Consider the following 21505-nt stretch of genomic DNA (forward strand, 5'->3'; position numbering starts at 1 on the left):
ATTCTCGTACAGTCTAGTTCTATCTGCTCCCTCAAGATCTCACCAACAAATCTCCCCTCAGCGCTGGGATCTCCACGCCCAACACATCCCTCTGCTCATCCACCACAAACACCACCTTATCCATCGCCTCCCCGCCATACCGCATCCAATCCACCACCTGCCACGACGCACAATACGCATCCAAACTCCCCTGCCCCGGCAGATCCGACACCGCCGCCCCGTCCAGCGGCACCACGTCCAGATTCACCCGCCACTCCTGTCGCACGAGACGCGTATTCGTGCCGTTCCGTCGCCCCGTGTCCGCCCCGGCCTGCGTCAATAACGCCACCACCTCCTCGGCGGGAACCGCCCGTTCCAGCTCCGACGGATACGCGCGGAACTCGGCGCCCAGGATCCCAAACCCCAGGGCCGTGTACGCCGTGCGGAAGATGCTCTGCAGCGCCGTGGTGATCGAGGTCCCGTTGCGCGTCAGCCGGGTGATATTCAGACCCCCTTTGGCGTCTTGCGTCAGCGTCAGCTGGATTCGATCGCTTTCGGCCTCGTCCTGGGCGGGATTATTCGCGTGGGTGCTTGGGTTGCTGTTGGGAGTAGTGTTGGTAGTGGTGGTGGTGAGAGTGGTGCTCCACTCCCCTGTATACTTGCGCGCCTGACCCCTCGCCTCCTCCTCGATAGCAGGCATGAACGTCCCCAGCACGGCCGGGTACAGGATATTCACCGAGTCGACGGGCCCCGCCGTCATGACGACCACGCCGACGCCGTACTGATCGATCACCCCGATCTGCGTGACGTAGCCGGCCGCGCCGCCCGATTTGCCGTAGATGTCGACGGTGTGCGGGTGCGCTGGCGTCAGGTGTGTCGTGCGCTGGATCTCCCACGGCTTGCCGATTAGGGTGCCGGGCGAGCTGGCCATCGAGGACGGTTTGAGCCATTTGCGTACGTCTGACGCATGGGGGAGGATGGTGTGGTTGAGGATGTGGGCGAGGAGGGTGCTGAGGTCGTTTGGGGAGGAGTATAGCCCGCCGCCTCTGTAGTCAAGAGCTTTGTTTAGTTTTTGATGTGTTGGCTGGTAAAGAGAACTAGGAGAGGACGGCTTACGGTGCGTTATCCCCATAGTCGGATCCCCACGATGACATGCCCTCTGGAATCACGGCGTTGTTGGAGTCGCCCGGGGACACGCCGGTGCTGGATAGATTCAGAGGGGAGATGACGGTCTCGTGTAGTAGTTGTGTGTAGTTCTTGCCGGTGGCTTGCTCCAGGCACAGCGAGAAGAGCAGAAACGAGAGCTGCGAGTAGACCGGCTTCGAGTGCACAGGCACCACTGGGTCCATGGTCTGCAGACCCTGGAGAATCTCTATCTATTCTGTTAGGCTGGAGGGAGTAGGCGGGAGGCGCAGATGTTCTGTGATATCCATATAGACGTACGTTGTCTCGAGCAGGAGTCATGTAGCCCCGTCACGCCGCATTTGGGATACTGCGATGCATTCAGATGAGGGAAACCCAGGCTCTCGTGGACCGGCTGAAGGAAGTAGAATTCGTAGACAACTAGATACACGATGAGCCAGTCCTTCATGTAGTCTTTCTTTTCACGTAAGGGCATAGAAAGAACATACAATTCGGCGGAATCCCCGCGCCATGCTCGACCAGCGCATCCAGCGAGATCTCCTCCCACTGGATGCGCGAGTTTTTCAGCTCCGGAAAGAAGTCCGTCACGCGCGACTGCACGTCCACGCCGGACTTGAGCAGCACGAGGGCCGAGAAGACCTTCGACACCGAGCCGATCAGGTACTGCGTGTCGCCGGTCACGGCGTCGGCGCCCTGCGTGTTGTTCCTCGCGCGGTGGTGGTATTCCCAGATCGGACGGCTGTCTGATCCTGTCCCGTACGGCGAGACCACGACCAGGGAGAAGGAGACGTTGTCTATATTCCAGCCGGCCTTGATGGTGCCGGCGAGGGCGGCGTCGAGAGACGCGGTGAGGTTCTTGCCTGCTGCTTGGACGGGCGTGGATTGAGCGAGATTGGAGGGTCGAGGGAGGAGGGGCCCGTCTGGGGGACAGCCTGGGTAAGAGGAGAGAGGCTGAAGAGAGGGAGTAGATGGGAACTGAGCAGAGACTAGCAGTATGGTGTAGAATGAGAACAAGAAAGGGGCGAGAGTGTTGAGGTGCATGGTGAAGATATATATCTGTATGAATTAGGGCTATCCCGGGTCATGCGCGAAGATTAAGACGCTACTCCAGCATAGTCTACAGACGAAGTAGAGCCAGAAAGAGTATTCCGTTTATATATTACAGCCTGCAGACCGATGAAATACAGCTTGCCACTCGAGATCATCAACTGTATCCACCATGACGCATAACAGCAAAGGCGAAGTTCAAACGAAGTCCGGATCGGGTAGGCTTCGTATTCGGGATCGACGACGCCCAGAAGCATTTACGAGCATCAGAGTTGATCGCGCTTGGCAAACCCTGCAGACAAAGAATAGAGTGCACTCGCCTGCTAGAACAATACACATGTCATTGGAACAATATTAGGACTATCGGGGTGCGATCCAAATGTTGATACACGTCCATATTTATAAACTCATCTAGTACTAGGTACTCTCCACCATGATCTCCGACTACCCGACAGATCTCCCCCCAATGAAATTGCTCCCTTCCGCATCAAATGGATATCAAGCGATACTACAGCGCCCTGGAAACCCGCCTGGGCAATTGGCTGCTCTTCGGCGGTCGTGCCCATCTGGCCTACTACGACGCCAACACCTGGTGGCCCTTCCCCATCCACCGCGCCCTCCTGGCCATGGAAGACCACATCTTCGACTCCCTCCAGCTCGACCGGCGAGCGCGCGTGCTCGACGCCGGCTGCGGAGACGGCCAAGTGGCCATCCACATGGCGGCCAAGGGGCTGCGCGTGCATGCGATCGACGTGTTGGCGCAGCAGGTTGACCGGGCGCAACGCAACGTCCGCCGCGCAATCCGCACGCCGTCGCAGACTCCCAGGCCCAAGGACGACGCGGTGGCGCTGGACATTGTCGTGCGCCGGGACGACTATCATCATCTGGTGACGGTGCGGCCGGCCTCGCTGGACGGCATCTATACCATCGAGACGCTGGTGCATGCGTCGGACCTGATCGCCGTGCTGAAGGAGCTGCGGCGCGTGCTGAAGCCGGGCGGCCGGGTGGCCTTCTACGAGTACGATCACTGGGCAGCGGCGGCGCAGGAGAAGGCGAAGAGCTCGGTCGAGGCGTCGCAGGCCGACGAGAAGGTGCGCGAATACGGCGCCATCGCGCCGGGGTCGGCCGCGCAGCCGGAAAGCCTGGCGCAGAGTCTCGTCCGCGCGGGATTCTGCGACGTGCAGGAGACGGATCTGTCGCGCAACGTGCGGCCGTTGCTGCGGGTGTTGATGGCGGTGCTGTTTATTCCGTGCATGTTGGTGTTGGCGTTGAGACTGGAGGCCTACTGCATCAACACGATCGCCGTCGTGGTGAACTATCGGCGCGGATGGAAGTACGTGGCGGTCACGGGGAGGAAGCCAAATGAGTCGGAGGAATCAAATGTAGCGACAGCCTGAAGTATAGTTAATACAATGATTGTCAAGAATTCAGTGGACTGTCCGAAAGTTCTCATTAGCGGTTCTCCTGCAGGGTTGATGCCAGACGAAGTGGTTGGGCAACGAAGCATAAAAGCAATAAAAGGCAGCCATCCGTCATTCAAGCCGTCGTTTATTCGGACATATGTTCATGATAAGATATGCTAATACACGCCAAAGAATAAGGAAATATGTACAGTCTCTCGGCCAGGGAGGCCTCGTCTGACCCGTCGCTCACGGGTTCTATAATATACAATGCAGCAGCGCCGCTCTACGCCAGAAATCAATCAACCACCGGGCTCGGCCAGGAGACCTAGGCGTTGAAGATGGCCTTCATGTCCGCACAGGCGTCGCGGTAAAGAATGTCGACTTTGTCTTGGTCGCGGAAGGGATTGGGCGACTTGTCCCAGGCATGCGGTGCCTTCTCGATCATCATGGCGCGCACGTGCTTGTTGATGGCCTGCAGCCGACGCACAAAGTGCTGTCCTTCCTTCAACAGCATGTCCCATTCGCAGATGTACAGGAATATATCGTGCGGCAAGGACTCGGCCAGCATTTCGTCTTCGGCTCGCACGGGGGAGGCAAAGGGCGACCGGCGTTCGGCGAGATCGGGAAGATAGGACTCGTCGAAGAGATCGGTGAAGAAGGCCGGCAGGGTCTTATTGGGCATGATGCTCATGGCCCGGCGATGGTCGCGGGATTCCTCAAAGTCCAGGATGGGATACCAGCAGAACAGACCGACGATGTTGATGTCGGTGGCGGAGGAATCGACGAGCTGGTCGGTCGATTCGGCTCGATCCAGCGCCGGGTTGACGACGGCCTGCGACATCAGACTGCGCAGCCGCAGGGGCACGGTGACGGCCAGGTTGCCACCCGCCGAAAAGCCGCTCAGCACGATGCGAGAGACGTCGACGGCCAACTCCGGGGCATGTGAGGCCAGATACTCCAGGGCTCGGACTCCGTCATCGACCGCGGCCGGGAACGGATGCTCGGGCGCGCGACGATATCCGACGCTAACGACAACGGCGCCTACTTCGTCCAACACGGACCGGCACCAGCGACCGTCATCGGTGGCACAACCCAGCGTGAAGCCCCCACCGTGGAAGTTGACCACGACGGGCCATCGGCGACCCTCCTTACGACCCTGGGAATAGCCCTCCGGACAGTAGAAATAAAGGTCGACGTGCGAATCGCCGACGGGGATGGTTCGGATGAAAGAACGACGCGGAGGCCGAGGGGGACCCAAGTCGTGGATGAACATGCCGAGGCGCATGCAGCAGCGCCAGAAGATGGCCTGGACCAACAGCCACCATCGGGGGGAGGGGGAGGCGACCATGGGTACGGCGGAAGACTGACGAGGGTTCAGTTTGTGAGGGATTTTTTTGGGTTTTGATGGAAGGGGTAGGAAGCAATGGAGATCAATTTAATGGAAGGGAGAATCTCGAGAGGAAAAGGAAGACGGAGAAAGGATGGCAAACAGAGGAGACGGAGAGCAGGTGATGGTTGAATGATCCCCAAGAAATTAGTCTGCCGAGAGAAAGAATGGAGACACCAAAGCCAAGCAAAAGACAAGCCGAACGATGGTCAGGGGAGAACCGGGCAGAGCGATATCGTCATGAAGAGCTAATGGAACATTCCCTGGACTTGACTGGACTTGGAAGGATTTCGGGTCTTGCAGGATGACATCACGGGATTCCGCCTGCTTTTCTCTCGTCTTCTTCCTTTTCTTCCGCCGCTTCTTCTTCCTTCTTCCTTTCGATGCTTATTCTCTCTTCCTGATCCTTTCTCTTCCTCTTCCTCCCTGGCATCGGTCTTTGACAATTGATTGCCGTTGTGATTCTATTCTAACCTCTCTTTATCTCTTCCCCTGCGTATTCTTATCCAAGAATCCCCCCCCCTCTATATATGACCCCGCTCGCTGCTCACCATCATGTCCATTAAACGGGCTCTCTCCAAGATCACCCCGACGGTAGGCCAGTCCGATGACTCGTCCGGCCATTCCAAGAGCCTGCCCAGCTCGCCGCGTCGCAGTATCCTCAGTGGTTTCCTGCGCGAGCGCGACTGGGTGTCCTCGTCCGACGACGGCTCCGATGACTCCTCCCAGGGCGTGATGAGTAAGAACCAACAGAAACGCCTGGCTCGTCAGCAACGGCGACAGGAGCGATCGCGCATGAGCGAAGACCGACGTTCCGGCGAATCCGAACGCCACAAGGAGGAGATCGCCGACGCCGCCCGAAACGAGACGCCCGAGATGAAGGCGCGCTACGGCGATTTGCCCCTCATGCAGTCCCGCTCCCGTTCCAACGAAGTCCGCACCCGCTTCGACGACATCTCCGCCGACCTGGTGGGGAAGCCGATCTTCTTCACGGCCCGCCTGCACATCGTGCGTCGCATGAGCGCCAAGCTGGTCTTTCTGGTCTTTCGCCAGCAGCTCAGCACCTTCCAAGGCGTCCTGCATGAGGAGCCCGGCGTGAAGTCCATTGCCATGGTCCAATGGGCCGAACACTTGCGACTGGGGAACATTGTGCAGGTGCGCGGAACCATCCAGGCGCCTCAGGTCCCCGTGCTCGGCTGCACCATTCATGACGTCGAGCTGGCCATTGACTCCCTCCACGTCGTCGTGCGTCGCGAGGAGCCGGTGCCGTTTAGCGTGTATGAGGCCGAAATCCGCACCCCCGAAGAAGACCGCATCGAGGGCCGCCGCAGTCGCATCCCCGACCGCACCCGCCTGACCAACCGTCTGCTGGACTTGCGCACTCCCACGTCGCAGTCGATCTTCCGCATCCAGTCCGCCATCAGCAACTTGTTCCGATTTGCGTTGGATGGCCAGGGGTTCATCGAGATCCACTCCCCCAAGCTACAGGGTGCCGCCACCGAGTCCGGCGCCAGCGTCTTCGGAGTCAACTACTTCCACCGCTCCGCCTTTCTGGCGCAGAGTCCGCAATTGGCGAAGCAGATGGCGATTGCCGCCGATTTTGGTCGGGTCTATGAGATCGGAGCCGTGTTCCGGGCGGAGAACTCCAACACCCACCGTCACTTGACCGAGTACACGGGCTTGGATATCGAAATGGCGATCGAGGAACACTATCACGAGATGCTGGACGTGTTGGACGCTGTGATCAAGAGCATTCTGGAGGGCGTCTACGGCCGCCACCGCCGCGAAGTGGAGATTGTGAAGCAGCAATTCCCGTCGGACGATGTGGTTTGGCTGGAGAAGACGCCCGTCCTGCGCTTCGCCGACGGCATCAAGATGCTGAACGACTCCGGCTGGCGCGACGAGGACGGCAATCCTCTCCCGGACGATGAGGACCTGTCCACTCGCGATGAGATTCGTCTGGGCGAGCTCGTCAAGGCGAAGTACGGAACCGACTACTACGTCCTCGACAAATTCCCTGCGAGTGCCCGTCCGTTCTACACGATGCCCGACCCTGACGACAGCCGCTATACGAACTCGTTCGACGTCTTCGTCCGCGGTCAGGAGATCGTGTCCGGAGGCCAGCGAATCCACGACCCTCACATGCTGGAGGAGAATATGCGCCGGTCGGGCATCGACCCGGAGACCATGGAAGAGTACATGGAAGGCTTCCGCTGGGGCGCTCCCCCTCATGCCGGAGCCGGTGTAGGCCTGGAACGTTTGCTGATGCTTCTGCTGAAGCTGGGCAACATCCGCCTGGCGTCGCTCTTCTATCGGGACCCGAAGAGCTTCCCTGCGAAACCCGATGCCGTGCAGCTGCGCCACCCGGAATCCTCCACCATCGAACCCCCCTGGGTTCGCGACAAGGTCGCAAACCTGGCGCCGGACGATGCGTCTCTCCAGCCGCTCGAGCATCTCATCGCAAACTATGGCGACGCTACCTCCACCTCGTTTGGTGATGAACGGTTCAAGCTCTGGCGCGATCGGGGCACCGGTGCCGCAGTTTCCTACGTGCCTAGCAGCAACAACTACGTCATCATCCCGGGCAATCCTCTCTGCGACTCCAGCCAGTATTCGCGCATCATCAGCCAGTTCTTGCAATGGCTGCGCCGTGAGACCAAGTACAAGCCAATTTGGCTTCTGTGCTCTCCTCAGGTGGAAGGCATCCTGGGAGAAAAGCTCGGTTGGCGCAGCTTGTCCTGCATTGCCGAGGAGCGTGTGGACCCGTCCCGTAACCAGGCGGCATCGGACGGTGAGATTGCACGGAAGATCCGCCACGCCGAGAACACCGGCGTGAAGCTGGTGACCTTGAACCAGGGCGAGATGGTATCAGACGAGATTCGTGAGAAGATCGACAAGCGCCTGCGGGACTGGCTGGACAACCGCAAGGGGACCCAGGTGCATCTGTCCGAGATCCGTCCCTGGTACGACCACCAGCACCGATGGTACTTCTATGCTGTCGACACGTCGGGCGAGATCTGTGCCTTTGTCACCCTGGCCATGCTGGCTCCCACATCGGGCATGCAGGTCAAGTACAGCTTCGATTTCCCCGGCTCCCCGAACGGCGTCATCGAACACATCGTGACCCATGCCATCCAGACCGCCGCCCGCAACGGAGTCAAGAGCCTCACCTTCGGTGCCGGAGCCACCAACACCATGACCCCGGGTCACAACATGAATGGCACCAAGGTGAAGATGTTGCAACACACCTACGAGACTCTGGCCAAGCAGTTCCATCTGGTGCGCAAGAGCGAATTCCGCGCAAAATTGGGCGCCCACGAGGAGCCGCTCTTCATCTCCTACCCTCCTCACGGGCTGGGCTCGAAGGGCATCCGGGCTGTTCTTCACTTTTTCGAAGATTAAGTTGGCACTCTTTTCTTTGGCGGATATGCACTGGAGCGATACCCCCTCATTCTTGGTGAACGATAGAAGATACACCGATGTGGTTGACATGTGTTGTGGCTATTTTGCATTCTTATCGCGTTCTGTTTTTGCTCGATGTTTTCACCTCAATTCCCCCTAATGTTTGGTTGTTTTCGTGTTGATTAGATTCACCATCCCTCCCCTCTAATGTTGTCATGATTTGTACGTGGCCAGGACTGCATTCTCTGCGCCGTGGTCCCTAATTTCTGTTGTATGCTACGAAGATATGTGTATATGGAGTTTCCATTTTGACATAGAGCACGGTCCCACAGATGTTTCATCGTTACTGCGTCTTTTGTTGCATCATCAATAGAAATACAGTTTCGTCTTAATATGGTTACAGACCCAATCCGGCCGATATATACGCGTCGCCGTCTTATCGTTTCTTCTTTCTTTTGTCGACCGGTGCAGTGGAAGCAGCCTCTGCAACCCTGGTGAATTGGCCCAAGATCCACCATCCTAGCACAGCGGCTATACCCCCCACGACAGCCATGTAACAAGCCGTCGGCACCAGCGACTGCGGGAAGACGTTCAGTAGAAACGGGTCTAGAATGATATCTGCCCGCACAGGAGGAACACTCTCCATCAGCGACGAGTCCAGCGAGTAATAGTCCGCCGCGGCCCGGATGCGTAGAAAGAGTACGGAATCGGAGGTGGGAGAGACGGAGCCGGAACGCGGCACCATGTCTTGAGGGGGATACTCCGCCATCCGCGCGGAGGAGTAGACGCCGATGGAGGAGAAGAGGATCGGATCTTCGATCGCATCGGGGACGGTATAGGTGTCCAAGGTGAAATCCGTCGGTTGCTGCATTTGCGAATCCTGGTTAGATGACTGGAAACCGTATCAAGGAGGGAGGAAACCGGAAAGATATCATACTGTAGCTAGCCAGCAAATTCGGACCTCATAGCGTTGGCCGGGAGTGAGGTGCTCCAAGAAATACCAGGAGTCGGTTCCCGGCGAGGCCTCCGTGGGAAAGGACGCATTTAATTGTGTGCGGAGGGCCGGCTTCGCGGGCGAGAGTCGCTGGAGACCGAGGTCGTCGAGGGACGGGTCGACGGCAGGGATCGTGGCGACGGACGGGGCACGGAAGATGGTTTTCTCGACGTTGGCCGTGACACCGAGAATGAGGGAAGGGAGCAGAAGCAGGAAGAAGGACCGGAGGAAGGACATGGTGGGTGGGTAGAAGGTGTTGGAATCTGAGACGAGGGCGGCAGCTCTATATACTAGAATGTCATGGTTTGGGAATGCTGGGTGCTCTAGAACGAGTGCGGTTAGCTTTAGGCACGGATCGAGCAGGGATGACGATGGGAAACACGCACAGTGAATGACGCTCGAGTCTCTCAGAGCAAAAGAGCAGGTGGACGGGGACATTGCCGGTCGTGACGTGCGGCGGGTGGTGCAGATCCAGATGCCGATTTGCGATCCCACCGGATCTCCTGCCATGCCGTCATGCCCCACGTGACCGCCAAGCCCCGGGCGGCGGTGCTGAGTCAGCAGCGATCGCATCCGGCGGTCACGGGCGGGCGTCCACCAATCAGCGGGCGCCCCAGACCGACGCGACCCAAAGAGGGAACGGCGGTTGACAGCGCATGCGAGAGCGTCTTTGTTGTTGTTGAAGCGACCACAACAAATAATAATCCAAAGCATAAGAAGCGGGCATCGTCTGGCCCATCCGGCTTCACGGACTATTTCATCCTCTGGTCCTGCCTGGCGTTTGCTTTCCTGCCATCCGCATCCACCGTCTGCCGAGTGAGTTGTCCCTTCCGCCCGTTTGTTTTGGGAGCTGCCTTAGTCAGGCGCCTGTCCGGTCCCCCCCAACTACTACTAGCCGGAAAGTGAACTAACCAACCAACCCCTGAACCTTCCGTACAGCAGATCGTCTTGGGCACGTACACAACGAATTTTCCCACCGCCTCCCCTCCTTTCATCCCCCTTCCACATTCCATCCTCACCTCCCCATTTTTGAATTCTCTGTTCCTCACCACTCAATTCGACTCGCCACCATGAGAGAAGTTATTAGTTTGAACGGTGCGTGCCCTTTCCCTGCCCGGGTTTGTTTTTCTGGGTCTGGTGACTAACGTGTTTTTTTTCTCCTCGGTACAGTCGGCCAGGCTGGTTGCCAGATCGCCAACTCCTGCTGGGAGGTATGAATCCCCGAATCTCTAGGATCAGCATTCTTCAGGAATGCACTTGGCTTGCGGCACATGGTTTTTGGGGAGGAAAATGGAACCATAGGGGGAAAATTGGTGCTAATCAACCTGTTGTGGTGTAGCTTTACTGCCTCGAGCACGGCATCCAGGTACGTGATTTTGGCGGCCAGACGGCTTCATTCGCTACACTGTGATCGAAATCAAAGAAAACTGACCGCTGGTTTTTTCATCATAGGCCGATGGTTACCTGACCGAAGAACGCAAGCGGGATGACCCCGACCACGGCTTCAGCACTTTCTTCTCGGAGACTGGTACGTTCTCTTTTCAGCTTCACTCGTCTTCCCGTGCATCAATTTTCCATCGATTGGCATCGATTGTGAACCGCTCTGACCGGCGTGATGGGTTCAATCTTCAGGCCAGGGCAAATATGTTCCTCGCACCATCTACTGCGATCTGGAACCCAACGTTGTTGATGAGGTCCGCACCGGCACCTACCGCAGCCTCTTCCACCCCGAGAACATGATCACCGGCAAGGAGGATGCCTCGAACAACTATGCCCGTGGTCACTACACCGTGGGCAAGGAGATGATCGACCAGGTCCTCGACAAGGTCCGCCGCGTGGCCGACAACTGTGCCGGTCTCCAGGGTTTCCTGGTCTTCCACTCCTTCGGTGGTGGTACCGGCTCTGGTTTCGGTGCTCTGCTGATGGAGCGTCTCTCCGTTGACTACGGCAAGAAGTCCAAGCTGGAATTCTGCGTCTACCCTGCCCCCCAGAACGCCACCTCCGTTGTCGAGCCCTACAACTCCATCCTGACCACCCACACCACCCTGGAGCACTCCGACTGCAGCTTCATGGTCGACAACGAGGCCATCTACGACATCTGCCGCCGCAACCTCGGCATTGAGCGCCCCAGCTACGAGAACCTGAACCGTCTGATCGCTCAGGTCGTCTCGTCCATCACCGCCTCCCTGCGTTTCGATGGCTCTCTCAACGTGGATCTCAACGAGTTCCAGACCAACCTGGTCCCCTACCCCCGTATCCACTTCCCTCTGGTGGCCTACGCCCCCGTCATCTCCGCCGACAAGGCCTCTCACGAATCCAACTCGGTCAGCGAGATCACCATGTCCTGCTTCGAGCCTAACAACCAGATGGTCAAGTGTGATCCCCGCAACGGCAAGTACATGGCCACCTGTCTACTGTACCGCGGTGACGTGGTCCCCAAGGAGACCCACGCTGCCGTCGCCACCCTCAAGACCAAGCGTACCATCCAGTTTGTCGACTGGTGCCCTACCGGTTTCAAGATTGGTATCTGCTACCAGCCCCCTCAGCAGGTCCCCAACGGTGACCTCGCCAACCTCGACCGTGCTGTGTAAGTTCCCTCCCTGTTTTGGTTTCCTTTCTAGCTTCAGTTTATCGGGAAGGAAGGGACCCGAGATGAAGCCATGGAGCTAACCCCGTGTGATAGTTGCATGCTGTCCAACACCACCGCCATCTCTGAGGCCTGGTCCGCTCTCGACCACAAGTTCGACCTCATGTACTCGAAGCGTGCTTTCGTTCACTGGTACGTTGGTGAGGGTATGGAGGAGGGTGAATTCTCCGAGGCCCGTGAGGACCTGGCTGCCCTCGAGCGCGACTACGAGGAGGTTGCCAGCGACTCGATGGAGGAGGTCGAGGAGGCTGAGTACTAAACCGGCACTGCCGTTTAGTCGCAAATCGGCCGACGGTGACGGACCATGCGGTCGGTCACCTTTGGTGATGATTTCCCAATGGCTGAACCATTGGGGACCGGCATTGGCCCAGGCTGTCGGAGTGAGTTGCGCAACCGGGGTGGTTTGCAAATAGGAGAAATGCGTTGGCTTAGCACAGACTACTATGTTTTCTTTGATATATGTTTAATATCCCTCAAGCAGCGATGAATTTACCGCTCGTTCGCAAGACCAGACTTTTGCACTTAGAAAATTGTAATTCAAAATTTTTTGTTCGATGGCTGGGTCGGGGGGGGGGGGGGGAGGAGAATGTTACCTTGATAGTGATCATACCTGCGTAGAGCCAACACTCGTGCCAGGCGAGCGAATCTGCCGGGGGAAACGGCGACAGGCGGCCCTCACCGCCCGCATGACGGACCCAACCGCTTCTCCCCTCGCCCAAAGCCTCCGACCCAACAGCTCGTCGCAAGCTCCAGGCAACTAATTCTTTCCTTGGCCGTCCCTCTTCTTCTCCTCGCGCTCCCTCCAGACTCGCTCTCCTTTCTCGTTTTTGATCCTGTCAGGGTTCCGTCTCTTCCCTGCCACCCCCCCGTGCTTCGTGCTCTCCCCCGTCCAGGAGCTAGCGCTTTGGCCATCCATGCCCGTGGCATCTTCTCGATAGAATCGACTACCACCCCCCCGTGCTTTTCGAAAATAAAATATTACGGGCAAGAAAACCATACCTGGAAGGAGGGGAGGAGGATTGCTCCCTCAGAGCTATCATTATGGCTGACAGTGGTGAGTTCTCCCCCTGACAATGCCAGAGAAACCCAGGGTGGATAAGCTCTCAGGGGACGAACTACCCGGCCGGTCGGGATGGCGATGATGAAACCAACGGGACTGACGGATGCGCCCCCTGAATCCTTACAGCACGACATCCCAACCTCAATTTGACACCGGAGGAGAAACGGGTCTTTTACCAACTGTTTCAGGCTGCCGATACGACAAACCTAGGCGTTATCACCGGCGAGGTCGCCGTTCCGTTCTTTGAAAAGACTCAGCTGGCCCCGGAAACTCTCGGTTTGGTACGTGAATGCATCATTCCGTCGAGAAGACCTCTTCTTCTTCCATGCCTCCGTACCGAAGCAGATTCAGCTAACCGAGTGGCTGTCCTGGTCCTGTAGATATGGCAGATTGCGGACCGGGAGAACAGGGGTCTCTTGACACCCTCGGGCTTTGGAGTTGTGCTGCGGTTGATCGGACATGCTCAAGCTGGTCGCGCACCGACGGATGAATTGGCCCTACAACGTGAGTTATTTCTCCGACGCTGCCCGTTTCCGGTTGGCAGACATCCCCCTCAGACCGAACATGAGGTTGACCGTGGTGTGACAATCTAGCCGCCCCTATACCTAGGTTCGATGGCATCGTAGTCGACCCTGCCGCCCCTGCCCCTGCCCCGGCGCGTGAAGCGGGTGCAACTAGCCCACCTCCTGCCCCTGGAACGCCAATTCGAGTTCCCCCGCTGAACCCGGAAGATGTCAATAAGTTTCTCTCGCTGTTCGAGAAATCGGATGTGTCTCGGACTGGAGTCATGCCAGGTGCGTATACCAATTGGTCTCCGGGGAGAAGGTTAGAACTCTCCAACTAAACGGTGCAATGATTTCAGGCGAGGCTGCAAAGCAGATTTTCGAACGCGCAAGACTTCCGAATGATATCCTCGGTAGAATATGGAACCTGGCCGACGTCAACCAACGGGGTGCCCTCGACGCGACCGAGTTCATCATCGCGATGCATCTTTTGACCTCCTACAAGGCGGGCTCGATGAGAGGCATTCCCCAGACTCTTCCACCGGGTCTGTATGATGCTGCCGCCCGACGGGGCTCTACACGATCATCCATCGGCTCGCGGCCTGGCCTTGACGTCCCCCCGGTGCCGGCGATTCCGAAACAGTTTACTGGTCCCCAGCGTACCCAGAGCCCTATCAACCGGCAACAATTCGGCTCTCCCCTTTCGGCCCAGTCGACTGGCGGCGACTGGCTGATCACCCCTCAGGAGAAGGTCCACTTCGACGGCGTTTTTGCGACCATCGACGCGGCAAAGATTGGCATGATCAGTGGTGACCAGGCTGTCGGATTCTTCATCAAGGCACAGCTGCCCGAGGAGACGCTCGCTCAAATCTGGGATCTTGCTGATATCGATGCTGATGGACAATTGACGAAAGACGAGTTTGCGGTGGCCATGTACCTTGTCCGACAGCAGCGTACTGGAAAGGAACCGCTTCCACAGGCCCTGCCCCCGGCCCTCATTCCGCCCAGCATGCGCCGCCCGAGCTCGGGGTACGTTGCTCCCGCCGCTGCTCCCGCTCCCGCTCCCGCTCCCGCGCAGGCCCCGGCGCCCGCCCCGCCCCGCTCGGCTGCGGACGACCTCTTTGGCCTGGATTCACTGTCGGCTCCCGCCCCTCCCGCAGCTGCTCCCCAGATTCCGCAGTCCACGGGGGGTTCAAACGTGCCATTCCCAGTTCCGGCGTCGCCAACCTCCCGAGCGTCCCCGCCGAGTGCCTCAACCACGTTCAAGCCCTTTGTTCCCACGTCTTCGTTCGGACAAAGTATCCAGCCCCAGATGACGGGCGCTTCCGCCGGTGCTCCGCCTCCGGTTCGATCGCCTCCGCCGCCATCCGACGATCTTCTTGGAGACAATGACCCCGAGGAATCCAGCAAACTGACGCAGGAGACCACGGAACTGGCCAATCTGTCCAACCAAATCGGCTCGTTGGCCAATGAGATGCAGAATGTGCAAACAAAGCGCACGGTTGCCGAGCAGGATCTTTCGCAGACGTCTCAACAGAAACGCGATTTTGAGACTCGACTGGCGCAGGCTCGGACGATGTATGAGCAGGAAGTGAAGAACTTCAAGGCTCTTGAAGAGCGACTGAACGCATCTAGGGCCGAGACCAACAAACTACAGCAGGAATTCGCAATGATTGACGGAAGTAGACAGGACTTGCAAAACCAGTATGACCAGGTTTCCGCTGCGTTGACTGCCGACCAGCAGGAGAATGCCAGCCTCAAGGAGAAGATTCGTCAAGCCAATGCCATAGTCGCACAGCTGAAACCCGCACTGGAGAAGGCCCGCTCTGAAGCGCGGCAGCAGAAGGGCCTAGCCGCAATCAACAAAAAGCAGCTTTCCACTGTGGAGGGTGAGCAAACCAAGATCCAAGAAGAGATTGATGGCCTCTCCAAGGAGCAACCGCAGGAGCCAGAGGAGCAGCATGAAGCTCCAGTGAGCGCTCCTGCCGCCGTCGCCAGTCCAGCCGCTTCTACGGCTAGCCAGAACACGAATCCCTTCTTCAAGCGTACGGCAACGGGTTCTAGCGAGGGCCATTCGCTGTCGCCTCAGATTTCTAATGACCAGCAACGGGCGTTTGACAGCCTCTTTGGCCCGTCGTTTACTGCCCAGTCCCCGTCCAACTCGGCCACTCCACCTCCTCCAACTTCATTCCGTGCGGATTCGCAGCCCACCTCGGTCAGGTCTACGTCTGGGGCCCCGACTCCGTCCGTCTCTCCTCCCCCCTCCGCCGCAGGGGCCTTTTCGGAGCCCCCGGCCCCGGCCCAGTCCAGGCAGCTTACCCCCAGCGGCCTTCCATTTGGGGACTCGCAGTCAGCCACGTCTTCTACCATGGTGTCTCCCCCGGCTAGTAGGTTTGGTGGGCCGGACGCCTCTAGCATAGGCGCTGGCTCACAAGCTGATACAAGCGATTCCGGGCCCACTTCGGGTGAAGCTGGGCCTACTTCAGCCCCAACCTTCGACGAGACCGAGGAATCCAAATCGAAATTCCCCGAAGTTCCTAGTCTCGGCGAACAGCCCGTAGGAGGCGCTGCTTCACCCACCAACGATTCCAACCAGCCTGGTGAGAACGACCCAAGTTTCGACGAGCTATTCGGTGGCCCAGCACACCAACGATCGAGGTCTCAGAAAGAAAATGATTTTGAAGAAGCGTTCGCGTCCATGAGACAAGGCAGTGGCCCAGCCAAGACTAATGGTGCTGCTGAATCCGAATTCCCGCCCATTCACGAGATCGATGACGACGACGACGACGATAGCACCGACAGCGAATCGCGAATGGGCTTTGATGACAACTTCACCCCATCATTCCCGCCTCAGAGCCAGGTGGCAACCCAAGCAACCAAGCCCGAGTCCATCGAGCCCTCTCAGTTGGCGGCTTTCCCGTCGCCAGGCACCGCAAGCAGCCCGGTTCAGCCCCCTGCAGCGGATTCTCAGACAAGCCCCCCCAAATACGAGGAAAGCACGAAAGATGAGCCTGAATCCGCAGCACCTGAGTTCAATGGCCTCTTGCCTCACCGGGCGGACCCCACTACTGCTCCGGATGCCCCTCACTCGGTAGAAACTGGCACAGGGGCACCGATCATGGGCGGCGAGCCACAACCCAAGGACGCCGTACCGGCTGCTGACAAGAAGGCCGGTGCGCCGGATTTTGAGGCCGCTTTTGCCGGTCTCAATCTCGCGCCCGCCAAGGAGAGCGACGATGACGATGATGACGACTCCGAGACGCCAGGCCAGAAGAACAATGCTGATTTCGACTTCTCGTTTGATACCCCATCCCAACAGAAACCCACTTCTCCTGGCGTCGGCGTCGGTCCCGCAAACCCCGCCTCTTCAGATTTCTTCAATTTCGACCCCCAGGCTACCTCGTCCCCTGGTGACGCCGCCGCTCCTTCGACCAGCCCTAATGCCGGGGCAAACGCTCAGTCCCACGACTGGGAAGCCCTCTTTGCACCTCTGGATAACGTTTCCACCCCCGGGGCTGGTGCCAACGGCGCCAAATCGGGCTCCGATGAAAGCTCCAAACCCCCAGGGTGGGCTCTGCAGACTGGCACCGAGGATGATCAGTTCCTCCAACGTTTGACTGGCATGGGGTTTCCCCGTGAGGAATCTCTAATCGCGTTGGAGAAGTTCGATTACAATCTTGACAAGGTATGCTCACCCCTTTCGATACCCCGAACATGACCTCGATAAACCAACTAACGCATCGAATCCAGGCGGTGGACCACTTGACATCAAAGTCCTAATCTAAGGATCTACCGTGATGACCCCTTTCCTGTCGTTGTTCTTTCATTATCATTGCACATAGTTTCTTTTTCTTTTCTTTTCTTATTTATTCTACCTTGAGCCTCGCACTCGCTTGACCCCATTTCCTTTTTCTCATCAACCCTTCCCCCTTCTTTTATCTACTATGTACTCGATTTGCATATCTTTATTGTTGCCATGTATATTCCCCCCTGGTACTGTTCTCACCTATCTCTGTCATTGATTGACGGACTCTTCCATGTACTCTACCCCCGACTACGAACCCGGCGACAACGACGGGGAAGACCCCCGAATGGAAGTACCTGGGAATTCTCTTACCAGTCATTTAGTATCAGGACTAGTTTATAATCCACTACCTTAATCTATCGATTTGCGATGATTGGACGGTCTCTTATGTGCGATGATGCCGGGTGTTAAATCCCGCGACTTAATGCAGGACTAATCTGAAATTCTACGGGCATGGTTCGATATCAATCTCACCTTTGGAACAAGATGAAGTACGTATGCAATGTTAATGCATGCTGGTTTTTTTCAAGCTGATCAATAGTGTAACATTGCATCCAGCAGACCAAAGACATAGAGCGGGAAAATGAAGCGCCAATTCCCAACCAACCGGCACAATATTTTTATTTGTTCGCGCTGTTTCATCGATGCAAGAATACTTATATGCAAGTCTAATATGCATCAACCCCGGTGAGAGACTGACCCATTGTCTCTCCCCGTCAACGAAGATTTTTCATGCTGCGTCGATATTCGTTGCATTGACACCACTAGCAGGTATTAGCTTAGAGGGCTAAACCGTGCAGACCGAGGGCGCTTCTTACTAAAGTCTTCTAGCTGGCGCTGCTTGATCGTGTGGGCTCGGGGGCTTTGACCATGCATGATGCGATCAAAAGCCGTCGAGCCTTGCAGCAGATAGTAAAGACCCCCCATGATGCAAAAGACGCCAAACGAGAATACCCAGATGCGTATCACCGCCACGATCGAAGTCTGACCGCCGACAAACCAACCGAAAACGCAGAAGAAAGTCGCTACTAAGTCGACTACCAGAACAGCACCCGCCAGCTGCCATGAGGGAATCGACGACCAAAACGGTCCCTCCGCACGTGTGATGAAAATGAGCCAATTCTCCGTCAGGGAGATCTCCAGGAATAGGACTTCGTCTCGTTTTCCATAATCCTGCACAATTCCTCCGTCCTCGCCCTCTGATATCATGGTGGACAGTGCAATCCAGGTGCCAGTTGCCAACACGATGCCGAGAAGAACCGACATACCCCACAACTTGGGAAGATTCCATTTCACCGGGGTCTTCGAATACGGGGCATTGTCGTATGCAATTGCCAGTGTTGCGATGTCGGCGAAGATGGCAATGAAAACCACAAGCTGCAAATTCAAGCTCTCGTTCATGATGGCGATCCAGAGTCCCAGGAAGATCTCGAGATGTAATGACAGGGCAATCCGATAAACCACGTAGGCGTGCATTCGGTGAAAGATCTGTCGCGAGGTTTTCAAAGCGTCGATGATGGCCGACAATCCCGGGGCCAAAAACACAATATCCGCCGCGGATCGCGCTGCATCTGAGGAGCCTTCGACGGCAATCCCGGCGTCTGCTTTCTTGAGGGACGGGGCATCGTTGACACCATCCCCCGTCATGGCCACCAGGTATCCACGTTGCTGGAGAATATCTACGGCGTTGTACTTGTGCTGCGGAAAGACTTCTGCAAAACCGTCCGCAGCCTCGACGAAATCATAGACCTCGGATCCGGACATGCTGGTTCCTCTTCCCCCAAGGCCTAAGCGCTCCGCATCGTATACGTTGGTTCCTAGCCCAAGCTGCCGAGAGGTCTCTTTGGCGATCCCCACGGCATCTCCTGTCAGCATCTTAATGGACAAACCCAGAGTCTTCGCTTCGTGAATAGTCTTTGCCGTGTCATGCCTTGGAGGGTCTGAGCAGGGCATAATGCCTAGGATTTCCCACTGGCTATGGCCGCGCTTGCGAGCCACGCCGAGGGAGCGAAAGCCACGCAATGCAAACTCGGACACTTTGTTCTTGTACGCCGTCTGAAGCTCGTCCGGAATAGGATGATCCGTTTCTACTGCCCTCAGCACGAAAAGAGGGGCCCCTTTAACGCAGACTATTCGTTCTCCTTGAGGAGACCGCATCACTGCTGTGACCTTCTTGGAGACGGGATCGAATGGATGAAATGCCAGTTTCTTATACTGAGTAAGAGCCGCTTTTGCTTTGGGGTAGCCAGATAGTGCGCGAATGAATGCTTTGTCAATTGCATCTAAGCCTTTCTTTTTGCGCGAGGCGGCTAAGCAGGCCGTGAGCATGAGATCCTCGGGGTCGACACCAGGCATGGTGAAGGGCTCGGACAGGGAGAGTTTATTCTTCGTCAATGTTCCGGTTTTGTCGGAGCAGAGGATCTCAACGCCGGCAAGAGACTCGATTGCAGAAAGCCTCTGCACAATCGCTTTTCTCTTGGCCAAGTAAGCGGCACCCACAGCCATGGTGGTGGTCACCACAGCTGGCAAACCGACAGGCACGCCGATAATCGTAATGGCCAAGGTAAACTCGAGAATTGTGATAATACCGTTAGATCGATAGAACGAGGAAACCCACACCACGAGCAAAGTTAAGACCACCAGGACCAACAAGACAATTCCGATGCCGTTCAGAACTTCCGTGAAGTGGCCTGTGCCAGATGAGGCCGCATGAACCAATGCTGCAGCCCGTCCCACATAAGTGGAATCACCAATATCCGTGACCACAAGTCGTGCGGTACCGTGTTTCACCGCGGACGAGGCATAGCAGATGTCATTTTCATGCTTGTCTACTGCAAGAGATTCGCCGGTTATTCTGGATTGATCCACTTGAAGGGCACTGCTTGACAGCACCTGGCCATCGGCAGCGATGATAGTACCCTAAATCACGTCAGCTGTTGAAGCGATAGAGCGATAAAATCCTGCTACCTCTTCTATCTCCAAGATATCTCCTAGAACAACCTCCGAAGCATCGATCTCCATCAGTGTGCCACCACGCAAGACGACCGCTCTCAGAGCCAGCGTCTTCTTCAACTCGTCCACAATCGAGCTCGCTTGGAATTCTTGAATGAACCCCACAGATGCATTGAGCAGGAGCAGAGAACAGATGACACCAAAATCCACCCAATCTCGCAGGCCAGCCGCCAAAATCGCTGCAGCCTTAATTTTGCCCGAGTCAGCAACAAGGACAACATACAGGAGCATATAGATAGCATACCTCCATGACAAACTGAACCGGGCCCACAAAGTATGACAGAAACTTCACGAACATGTTTTGCTTCTCTTCTTTCATTCGGTTCAATCCATATTTTCTACGGCGTTGTGCAACTTCATCCTCACTCAGGCCAATTTTGCTGTCTACCTCGGGGAAGTCTCGAGATATGCCAGCAGAAGGACATGTTTCGCTCGGACCCGGTCCATCAAGGTCGCTGTGGCCATCGAGTGATCGGAGTTCGTCAATGAGCGTGTCGATGTTCTCGTCCTCGCCATCGTTTTCTTCTTCGTCGATATCGGGCAAAGAGACTTTTTCGTGTGTGATTGAAGTGATTATCTCGTCTTTGATCTCTTCAATTTCCAAGTCATCTCTTTGGACCTTTGTCTTGTGATCTTGAGGCACCCTAGGAGGGGCTGTCTTAGCTCGGGATAGCATAACGAAAAGGCGAAACCCTAGTGAATATGGAATGAAAATGCCGGAGGGTACAAGCTAGAGACTATTCAATAGCGCTATTCAAGGTAAAGGATTATGACGCCGAGACGGAGGGGAAAGGATTGAAGTCCCTACAGGTGAGGGAATACACAAGGTCAGAGACCGGACAGGAAGGAGAGACGGGGGTGGTTCGATGGGCTCGACGCACGGCAACTGCTCCGGAATTAGCCTTTACGCGAGTGCATCTCATAAGATATAACCAGGAAATTCTGTGACGGCACAAGCTTCGGTATTTTGAGGACCTGTAGTCGAGAGTCCTGCTCGAGTGGTAGGGCAGCCGTTCTCACCTGATGTCGGTGCCTCAGGTGTCGAACCGGCCATTTCCAGCGTCGACATTCTTCGGCCTCTTCCTTTCCCTCGTTCCTCCCAACATTCCGGCCTTTGACCACC

General features: G+C 56.7%; 8 protein-coding genes across 8 annotated transcripts; 4 read left to right on the forward strand and 4 right to left on the reverse strand.

Annotated features, from left to right (window-relative positions):
• Positions 1-4: 4 nt before the first annotated feature.
• On the reverse strand, positions 5-2231 carry P170DRAFT_440354 (serine hydrolase domain-containing protein). Its single transcript, XM_024850058.1, has 4 exons — positions 1611-2231; positions 1423-1542; positions 1096-1351; positions 5-1025 (listed from the first exon to the last, which is right to left on the reverse strand). The coding sequence occupies exons 1-4, from the start codon at positions 2161-2163 to the stop codon at positions 32-34; spliced, it is 1923 nt and encodes a 640-aa protein (XP_024700509.1). The 5' UTR covers positions 2164-2231; the 3' UTR covers positions 5-31.
• Positions 2232-2534: 303 nt separating this feature from the next.
• P170DRAFT_458725 (class I SAM-dependent methyltransferase) lies at positions 2535-3566 on the forward strand (the record flags this gene model as incomplete). Its single annotated transcript, XM_024851816.1, has 1 exon — positions 2535-3566. The coding sequence occupies exon 1, from the start codon at positions 2661-2663 to the stop codon at positions 3564-3566; it is 906 nt and encodes a 301-aa protein (XP_024700510.1). The 5' UTR covers positions 2535-2660.
• Positions 3567-3731: 165 nt separating this feature from the next.
• P170DRAFT_275438 (alpha/beta hydrolase) lies at positions 3732-5217 on the reverse strand. Its single transcript, XM_024843166.1, has one exon. The coding sequence runs from the start codon at positions 4918-4920 to the stop codon at positions 3898-3900; it is 1023 nt and encodes a 340-aa protein (XP_024700511.1). The 5' UTR covers positions 4921-5217; the 3' UTR covers positions 3732-3897.
• Positions 5218-5514: 297 nt separating this feature from the next.
• erdS (aspartyl-tRNA synthetase, cytoplasmic) lies at positions 5515-8361 on the forward strand (the record flags this gene model as incomplete). Its single annotated transcript, XM_024844779.1, has 1 exon — positions 5515-8361. One exon carries the CDS (start codon positions 5515-5517, stop codon positions 8359-8361), a length of 2847 nt encoding a protein of 948 aa, XP_024700512.1.
• Positions 8362-8418: 57 nt separating this feature from the next.
• Positions 8419-9813, reverse strand: P170DRAFT_440357 (uncharacterized protein). The gene is made up of 3 exons (XM_024850059.1): positions 9742-9813; positions 9299-9678; positions 8419-9226 (listed from the first exon to the last, which is right to left on the reverse strand). Exons 2-3 carry the CDS (start codon positions 9590-9592, stop codon positions 8798-8800), a joined length of 723 nt encoding a protein of 240 aa, XP_024700513.1. The 5' UTR covers positions 9593-9678; positions 9742-9813; the 3' UTR covers positions 8419-8797.
• Positions 9814-10365: 552 nt separating this feature from the next.
• Positions 10366-12471, forward strand: P170DRAFT_440358 (tubulin alpha chain). The gene is made up of 6 exons (XM_024850060.1): positions 10366-10450; positions 10526-10566; positions 10695-10721; positions 10808-10883; positions 10988-11942; positions 12039-12471. Exons 1-6 carry the CDS (start codon positions 10426-10428, stop codon positions 12259-12261), a joined length of 1347 nt encoding a protein of 448 aa, XP_024700514.1. The 5' UTR covers positions 10366-10425; the 3' UTR covers positions 12262-12471.
• Positions 12472-12744: 273 nt separating this feature from the next.
• On the forward strand, positions 12745-17731 carry P170DRAFT_440361 (EF hand domain protein). The gene is made up of 6 exons (XM_024850061.1): positions 12745-13056; positions 13189-13343; positions 13443-13566; positions 13656-13856; positions 13925-17250; positions 17316-17731. The coding sequence occupies exons 1-6, from the start codon at positions 13044-13046 to the stop codon at positions 17343-17345; spliced, it is 3849 nt and encodes a 1282-aa protein (XP_024700515.1). The 5' UTR covers positions 12745-13043; the 3' UTR covers positions 17346-17731.
• Positions 17732-18144: 413 nt separating this feature from the next.
• On the reverse strand, positions 18145-21451 carry P170DRAFT_458732 (plasma-membrane proton-efflux P-type ATPase; the record flags this gene model as incomplete). The annotated part of the gene is made up of 4 exons (XM_024851817.1): positions 18145-20289; positions 20338-20568; positions 20627-20904; positions 21403-21451. 4 exons carry the CDS (start codon positions 21449-21451, stop codon positions 18145-18147), a joined length of 2703 nt encoding a protein of 900 aa, XP_024700516.1.
• Positions 21452-21505: the final 54 nt, after the last annotated feature.

This window comes from Aspergillus steynii (assembly GCF_002849105.1).
Source record: "Aspergillus steynii IBT 23096 chromosome Unknown P170scaffold_8, whole genome shotgun sequence".
Classification (NCBI taxonomy): domain Eukaryota; kingdom Fungi; phylum Ascomycota; class Eurotiomycetes; order Eurotiales; family Aspergillaceae; genus Aspergillus; species Aspergillus steynii.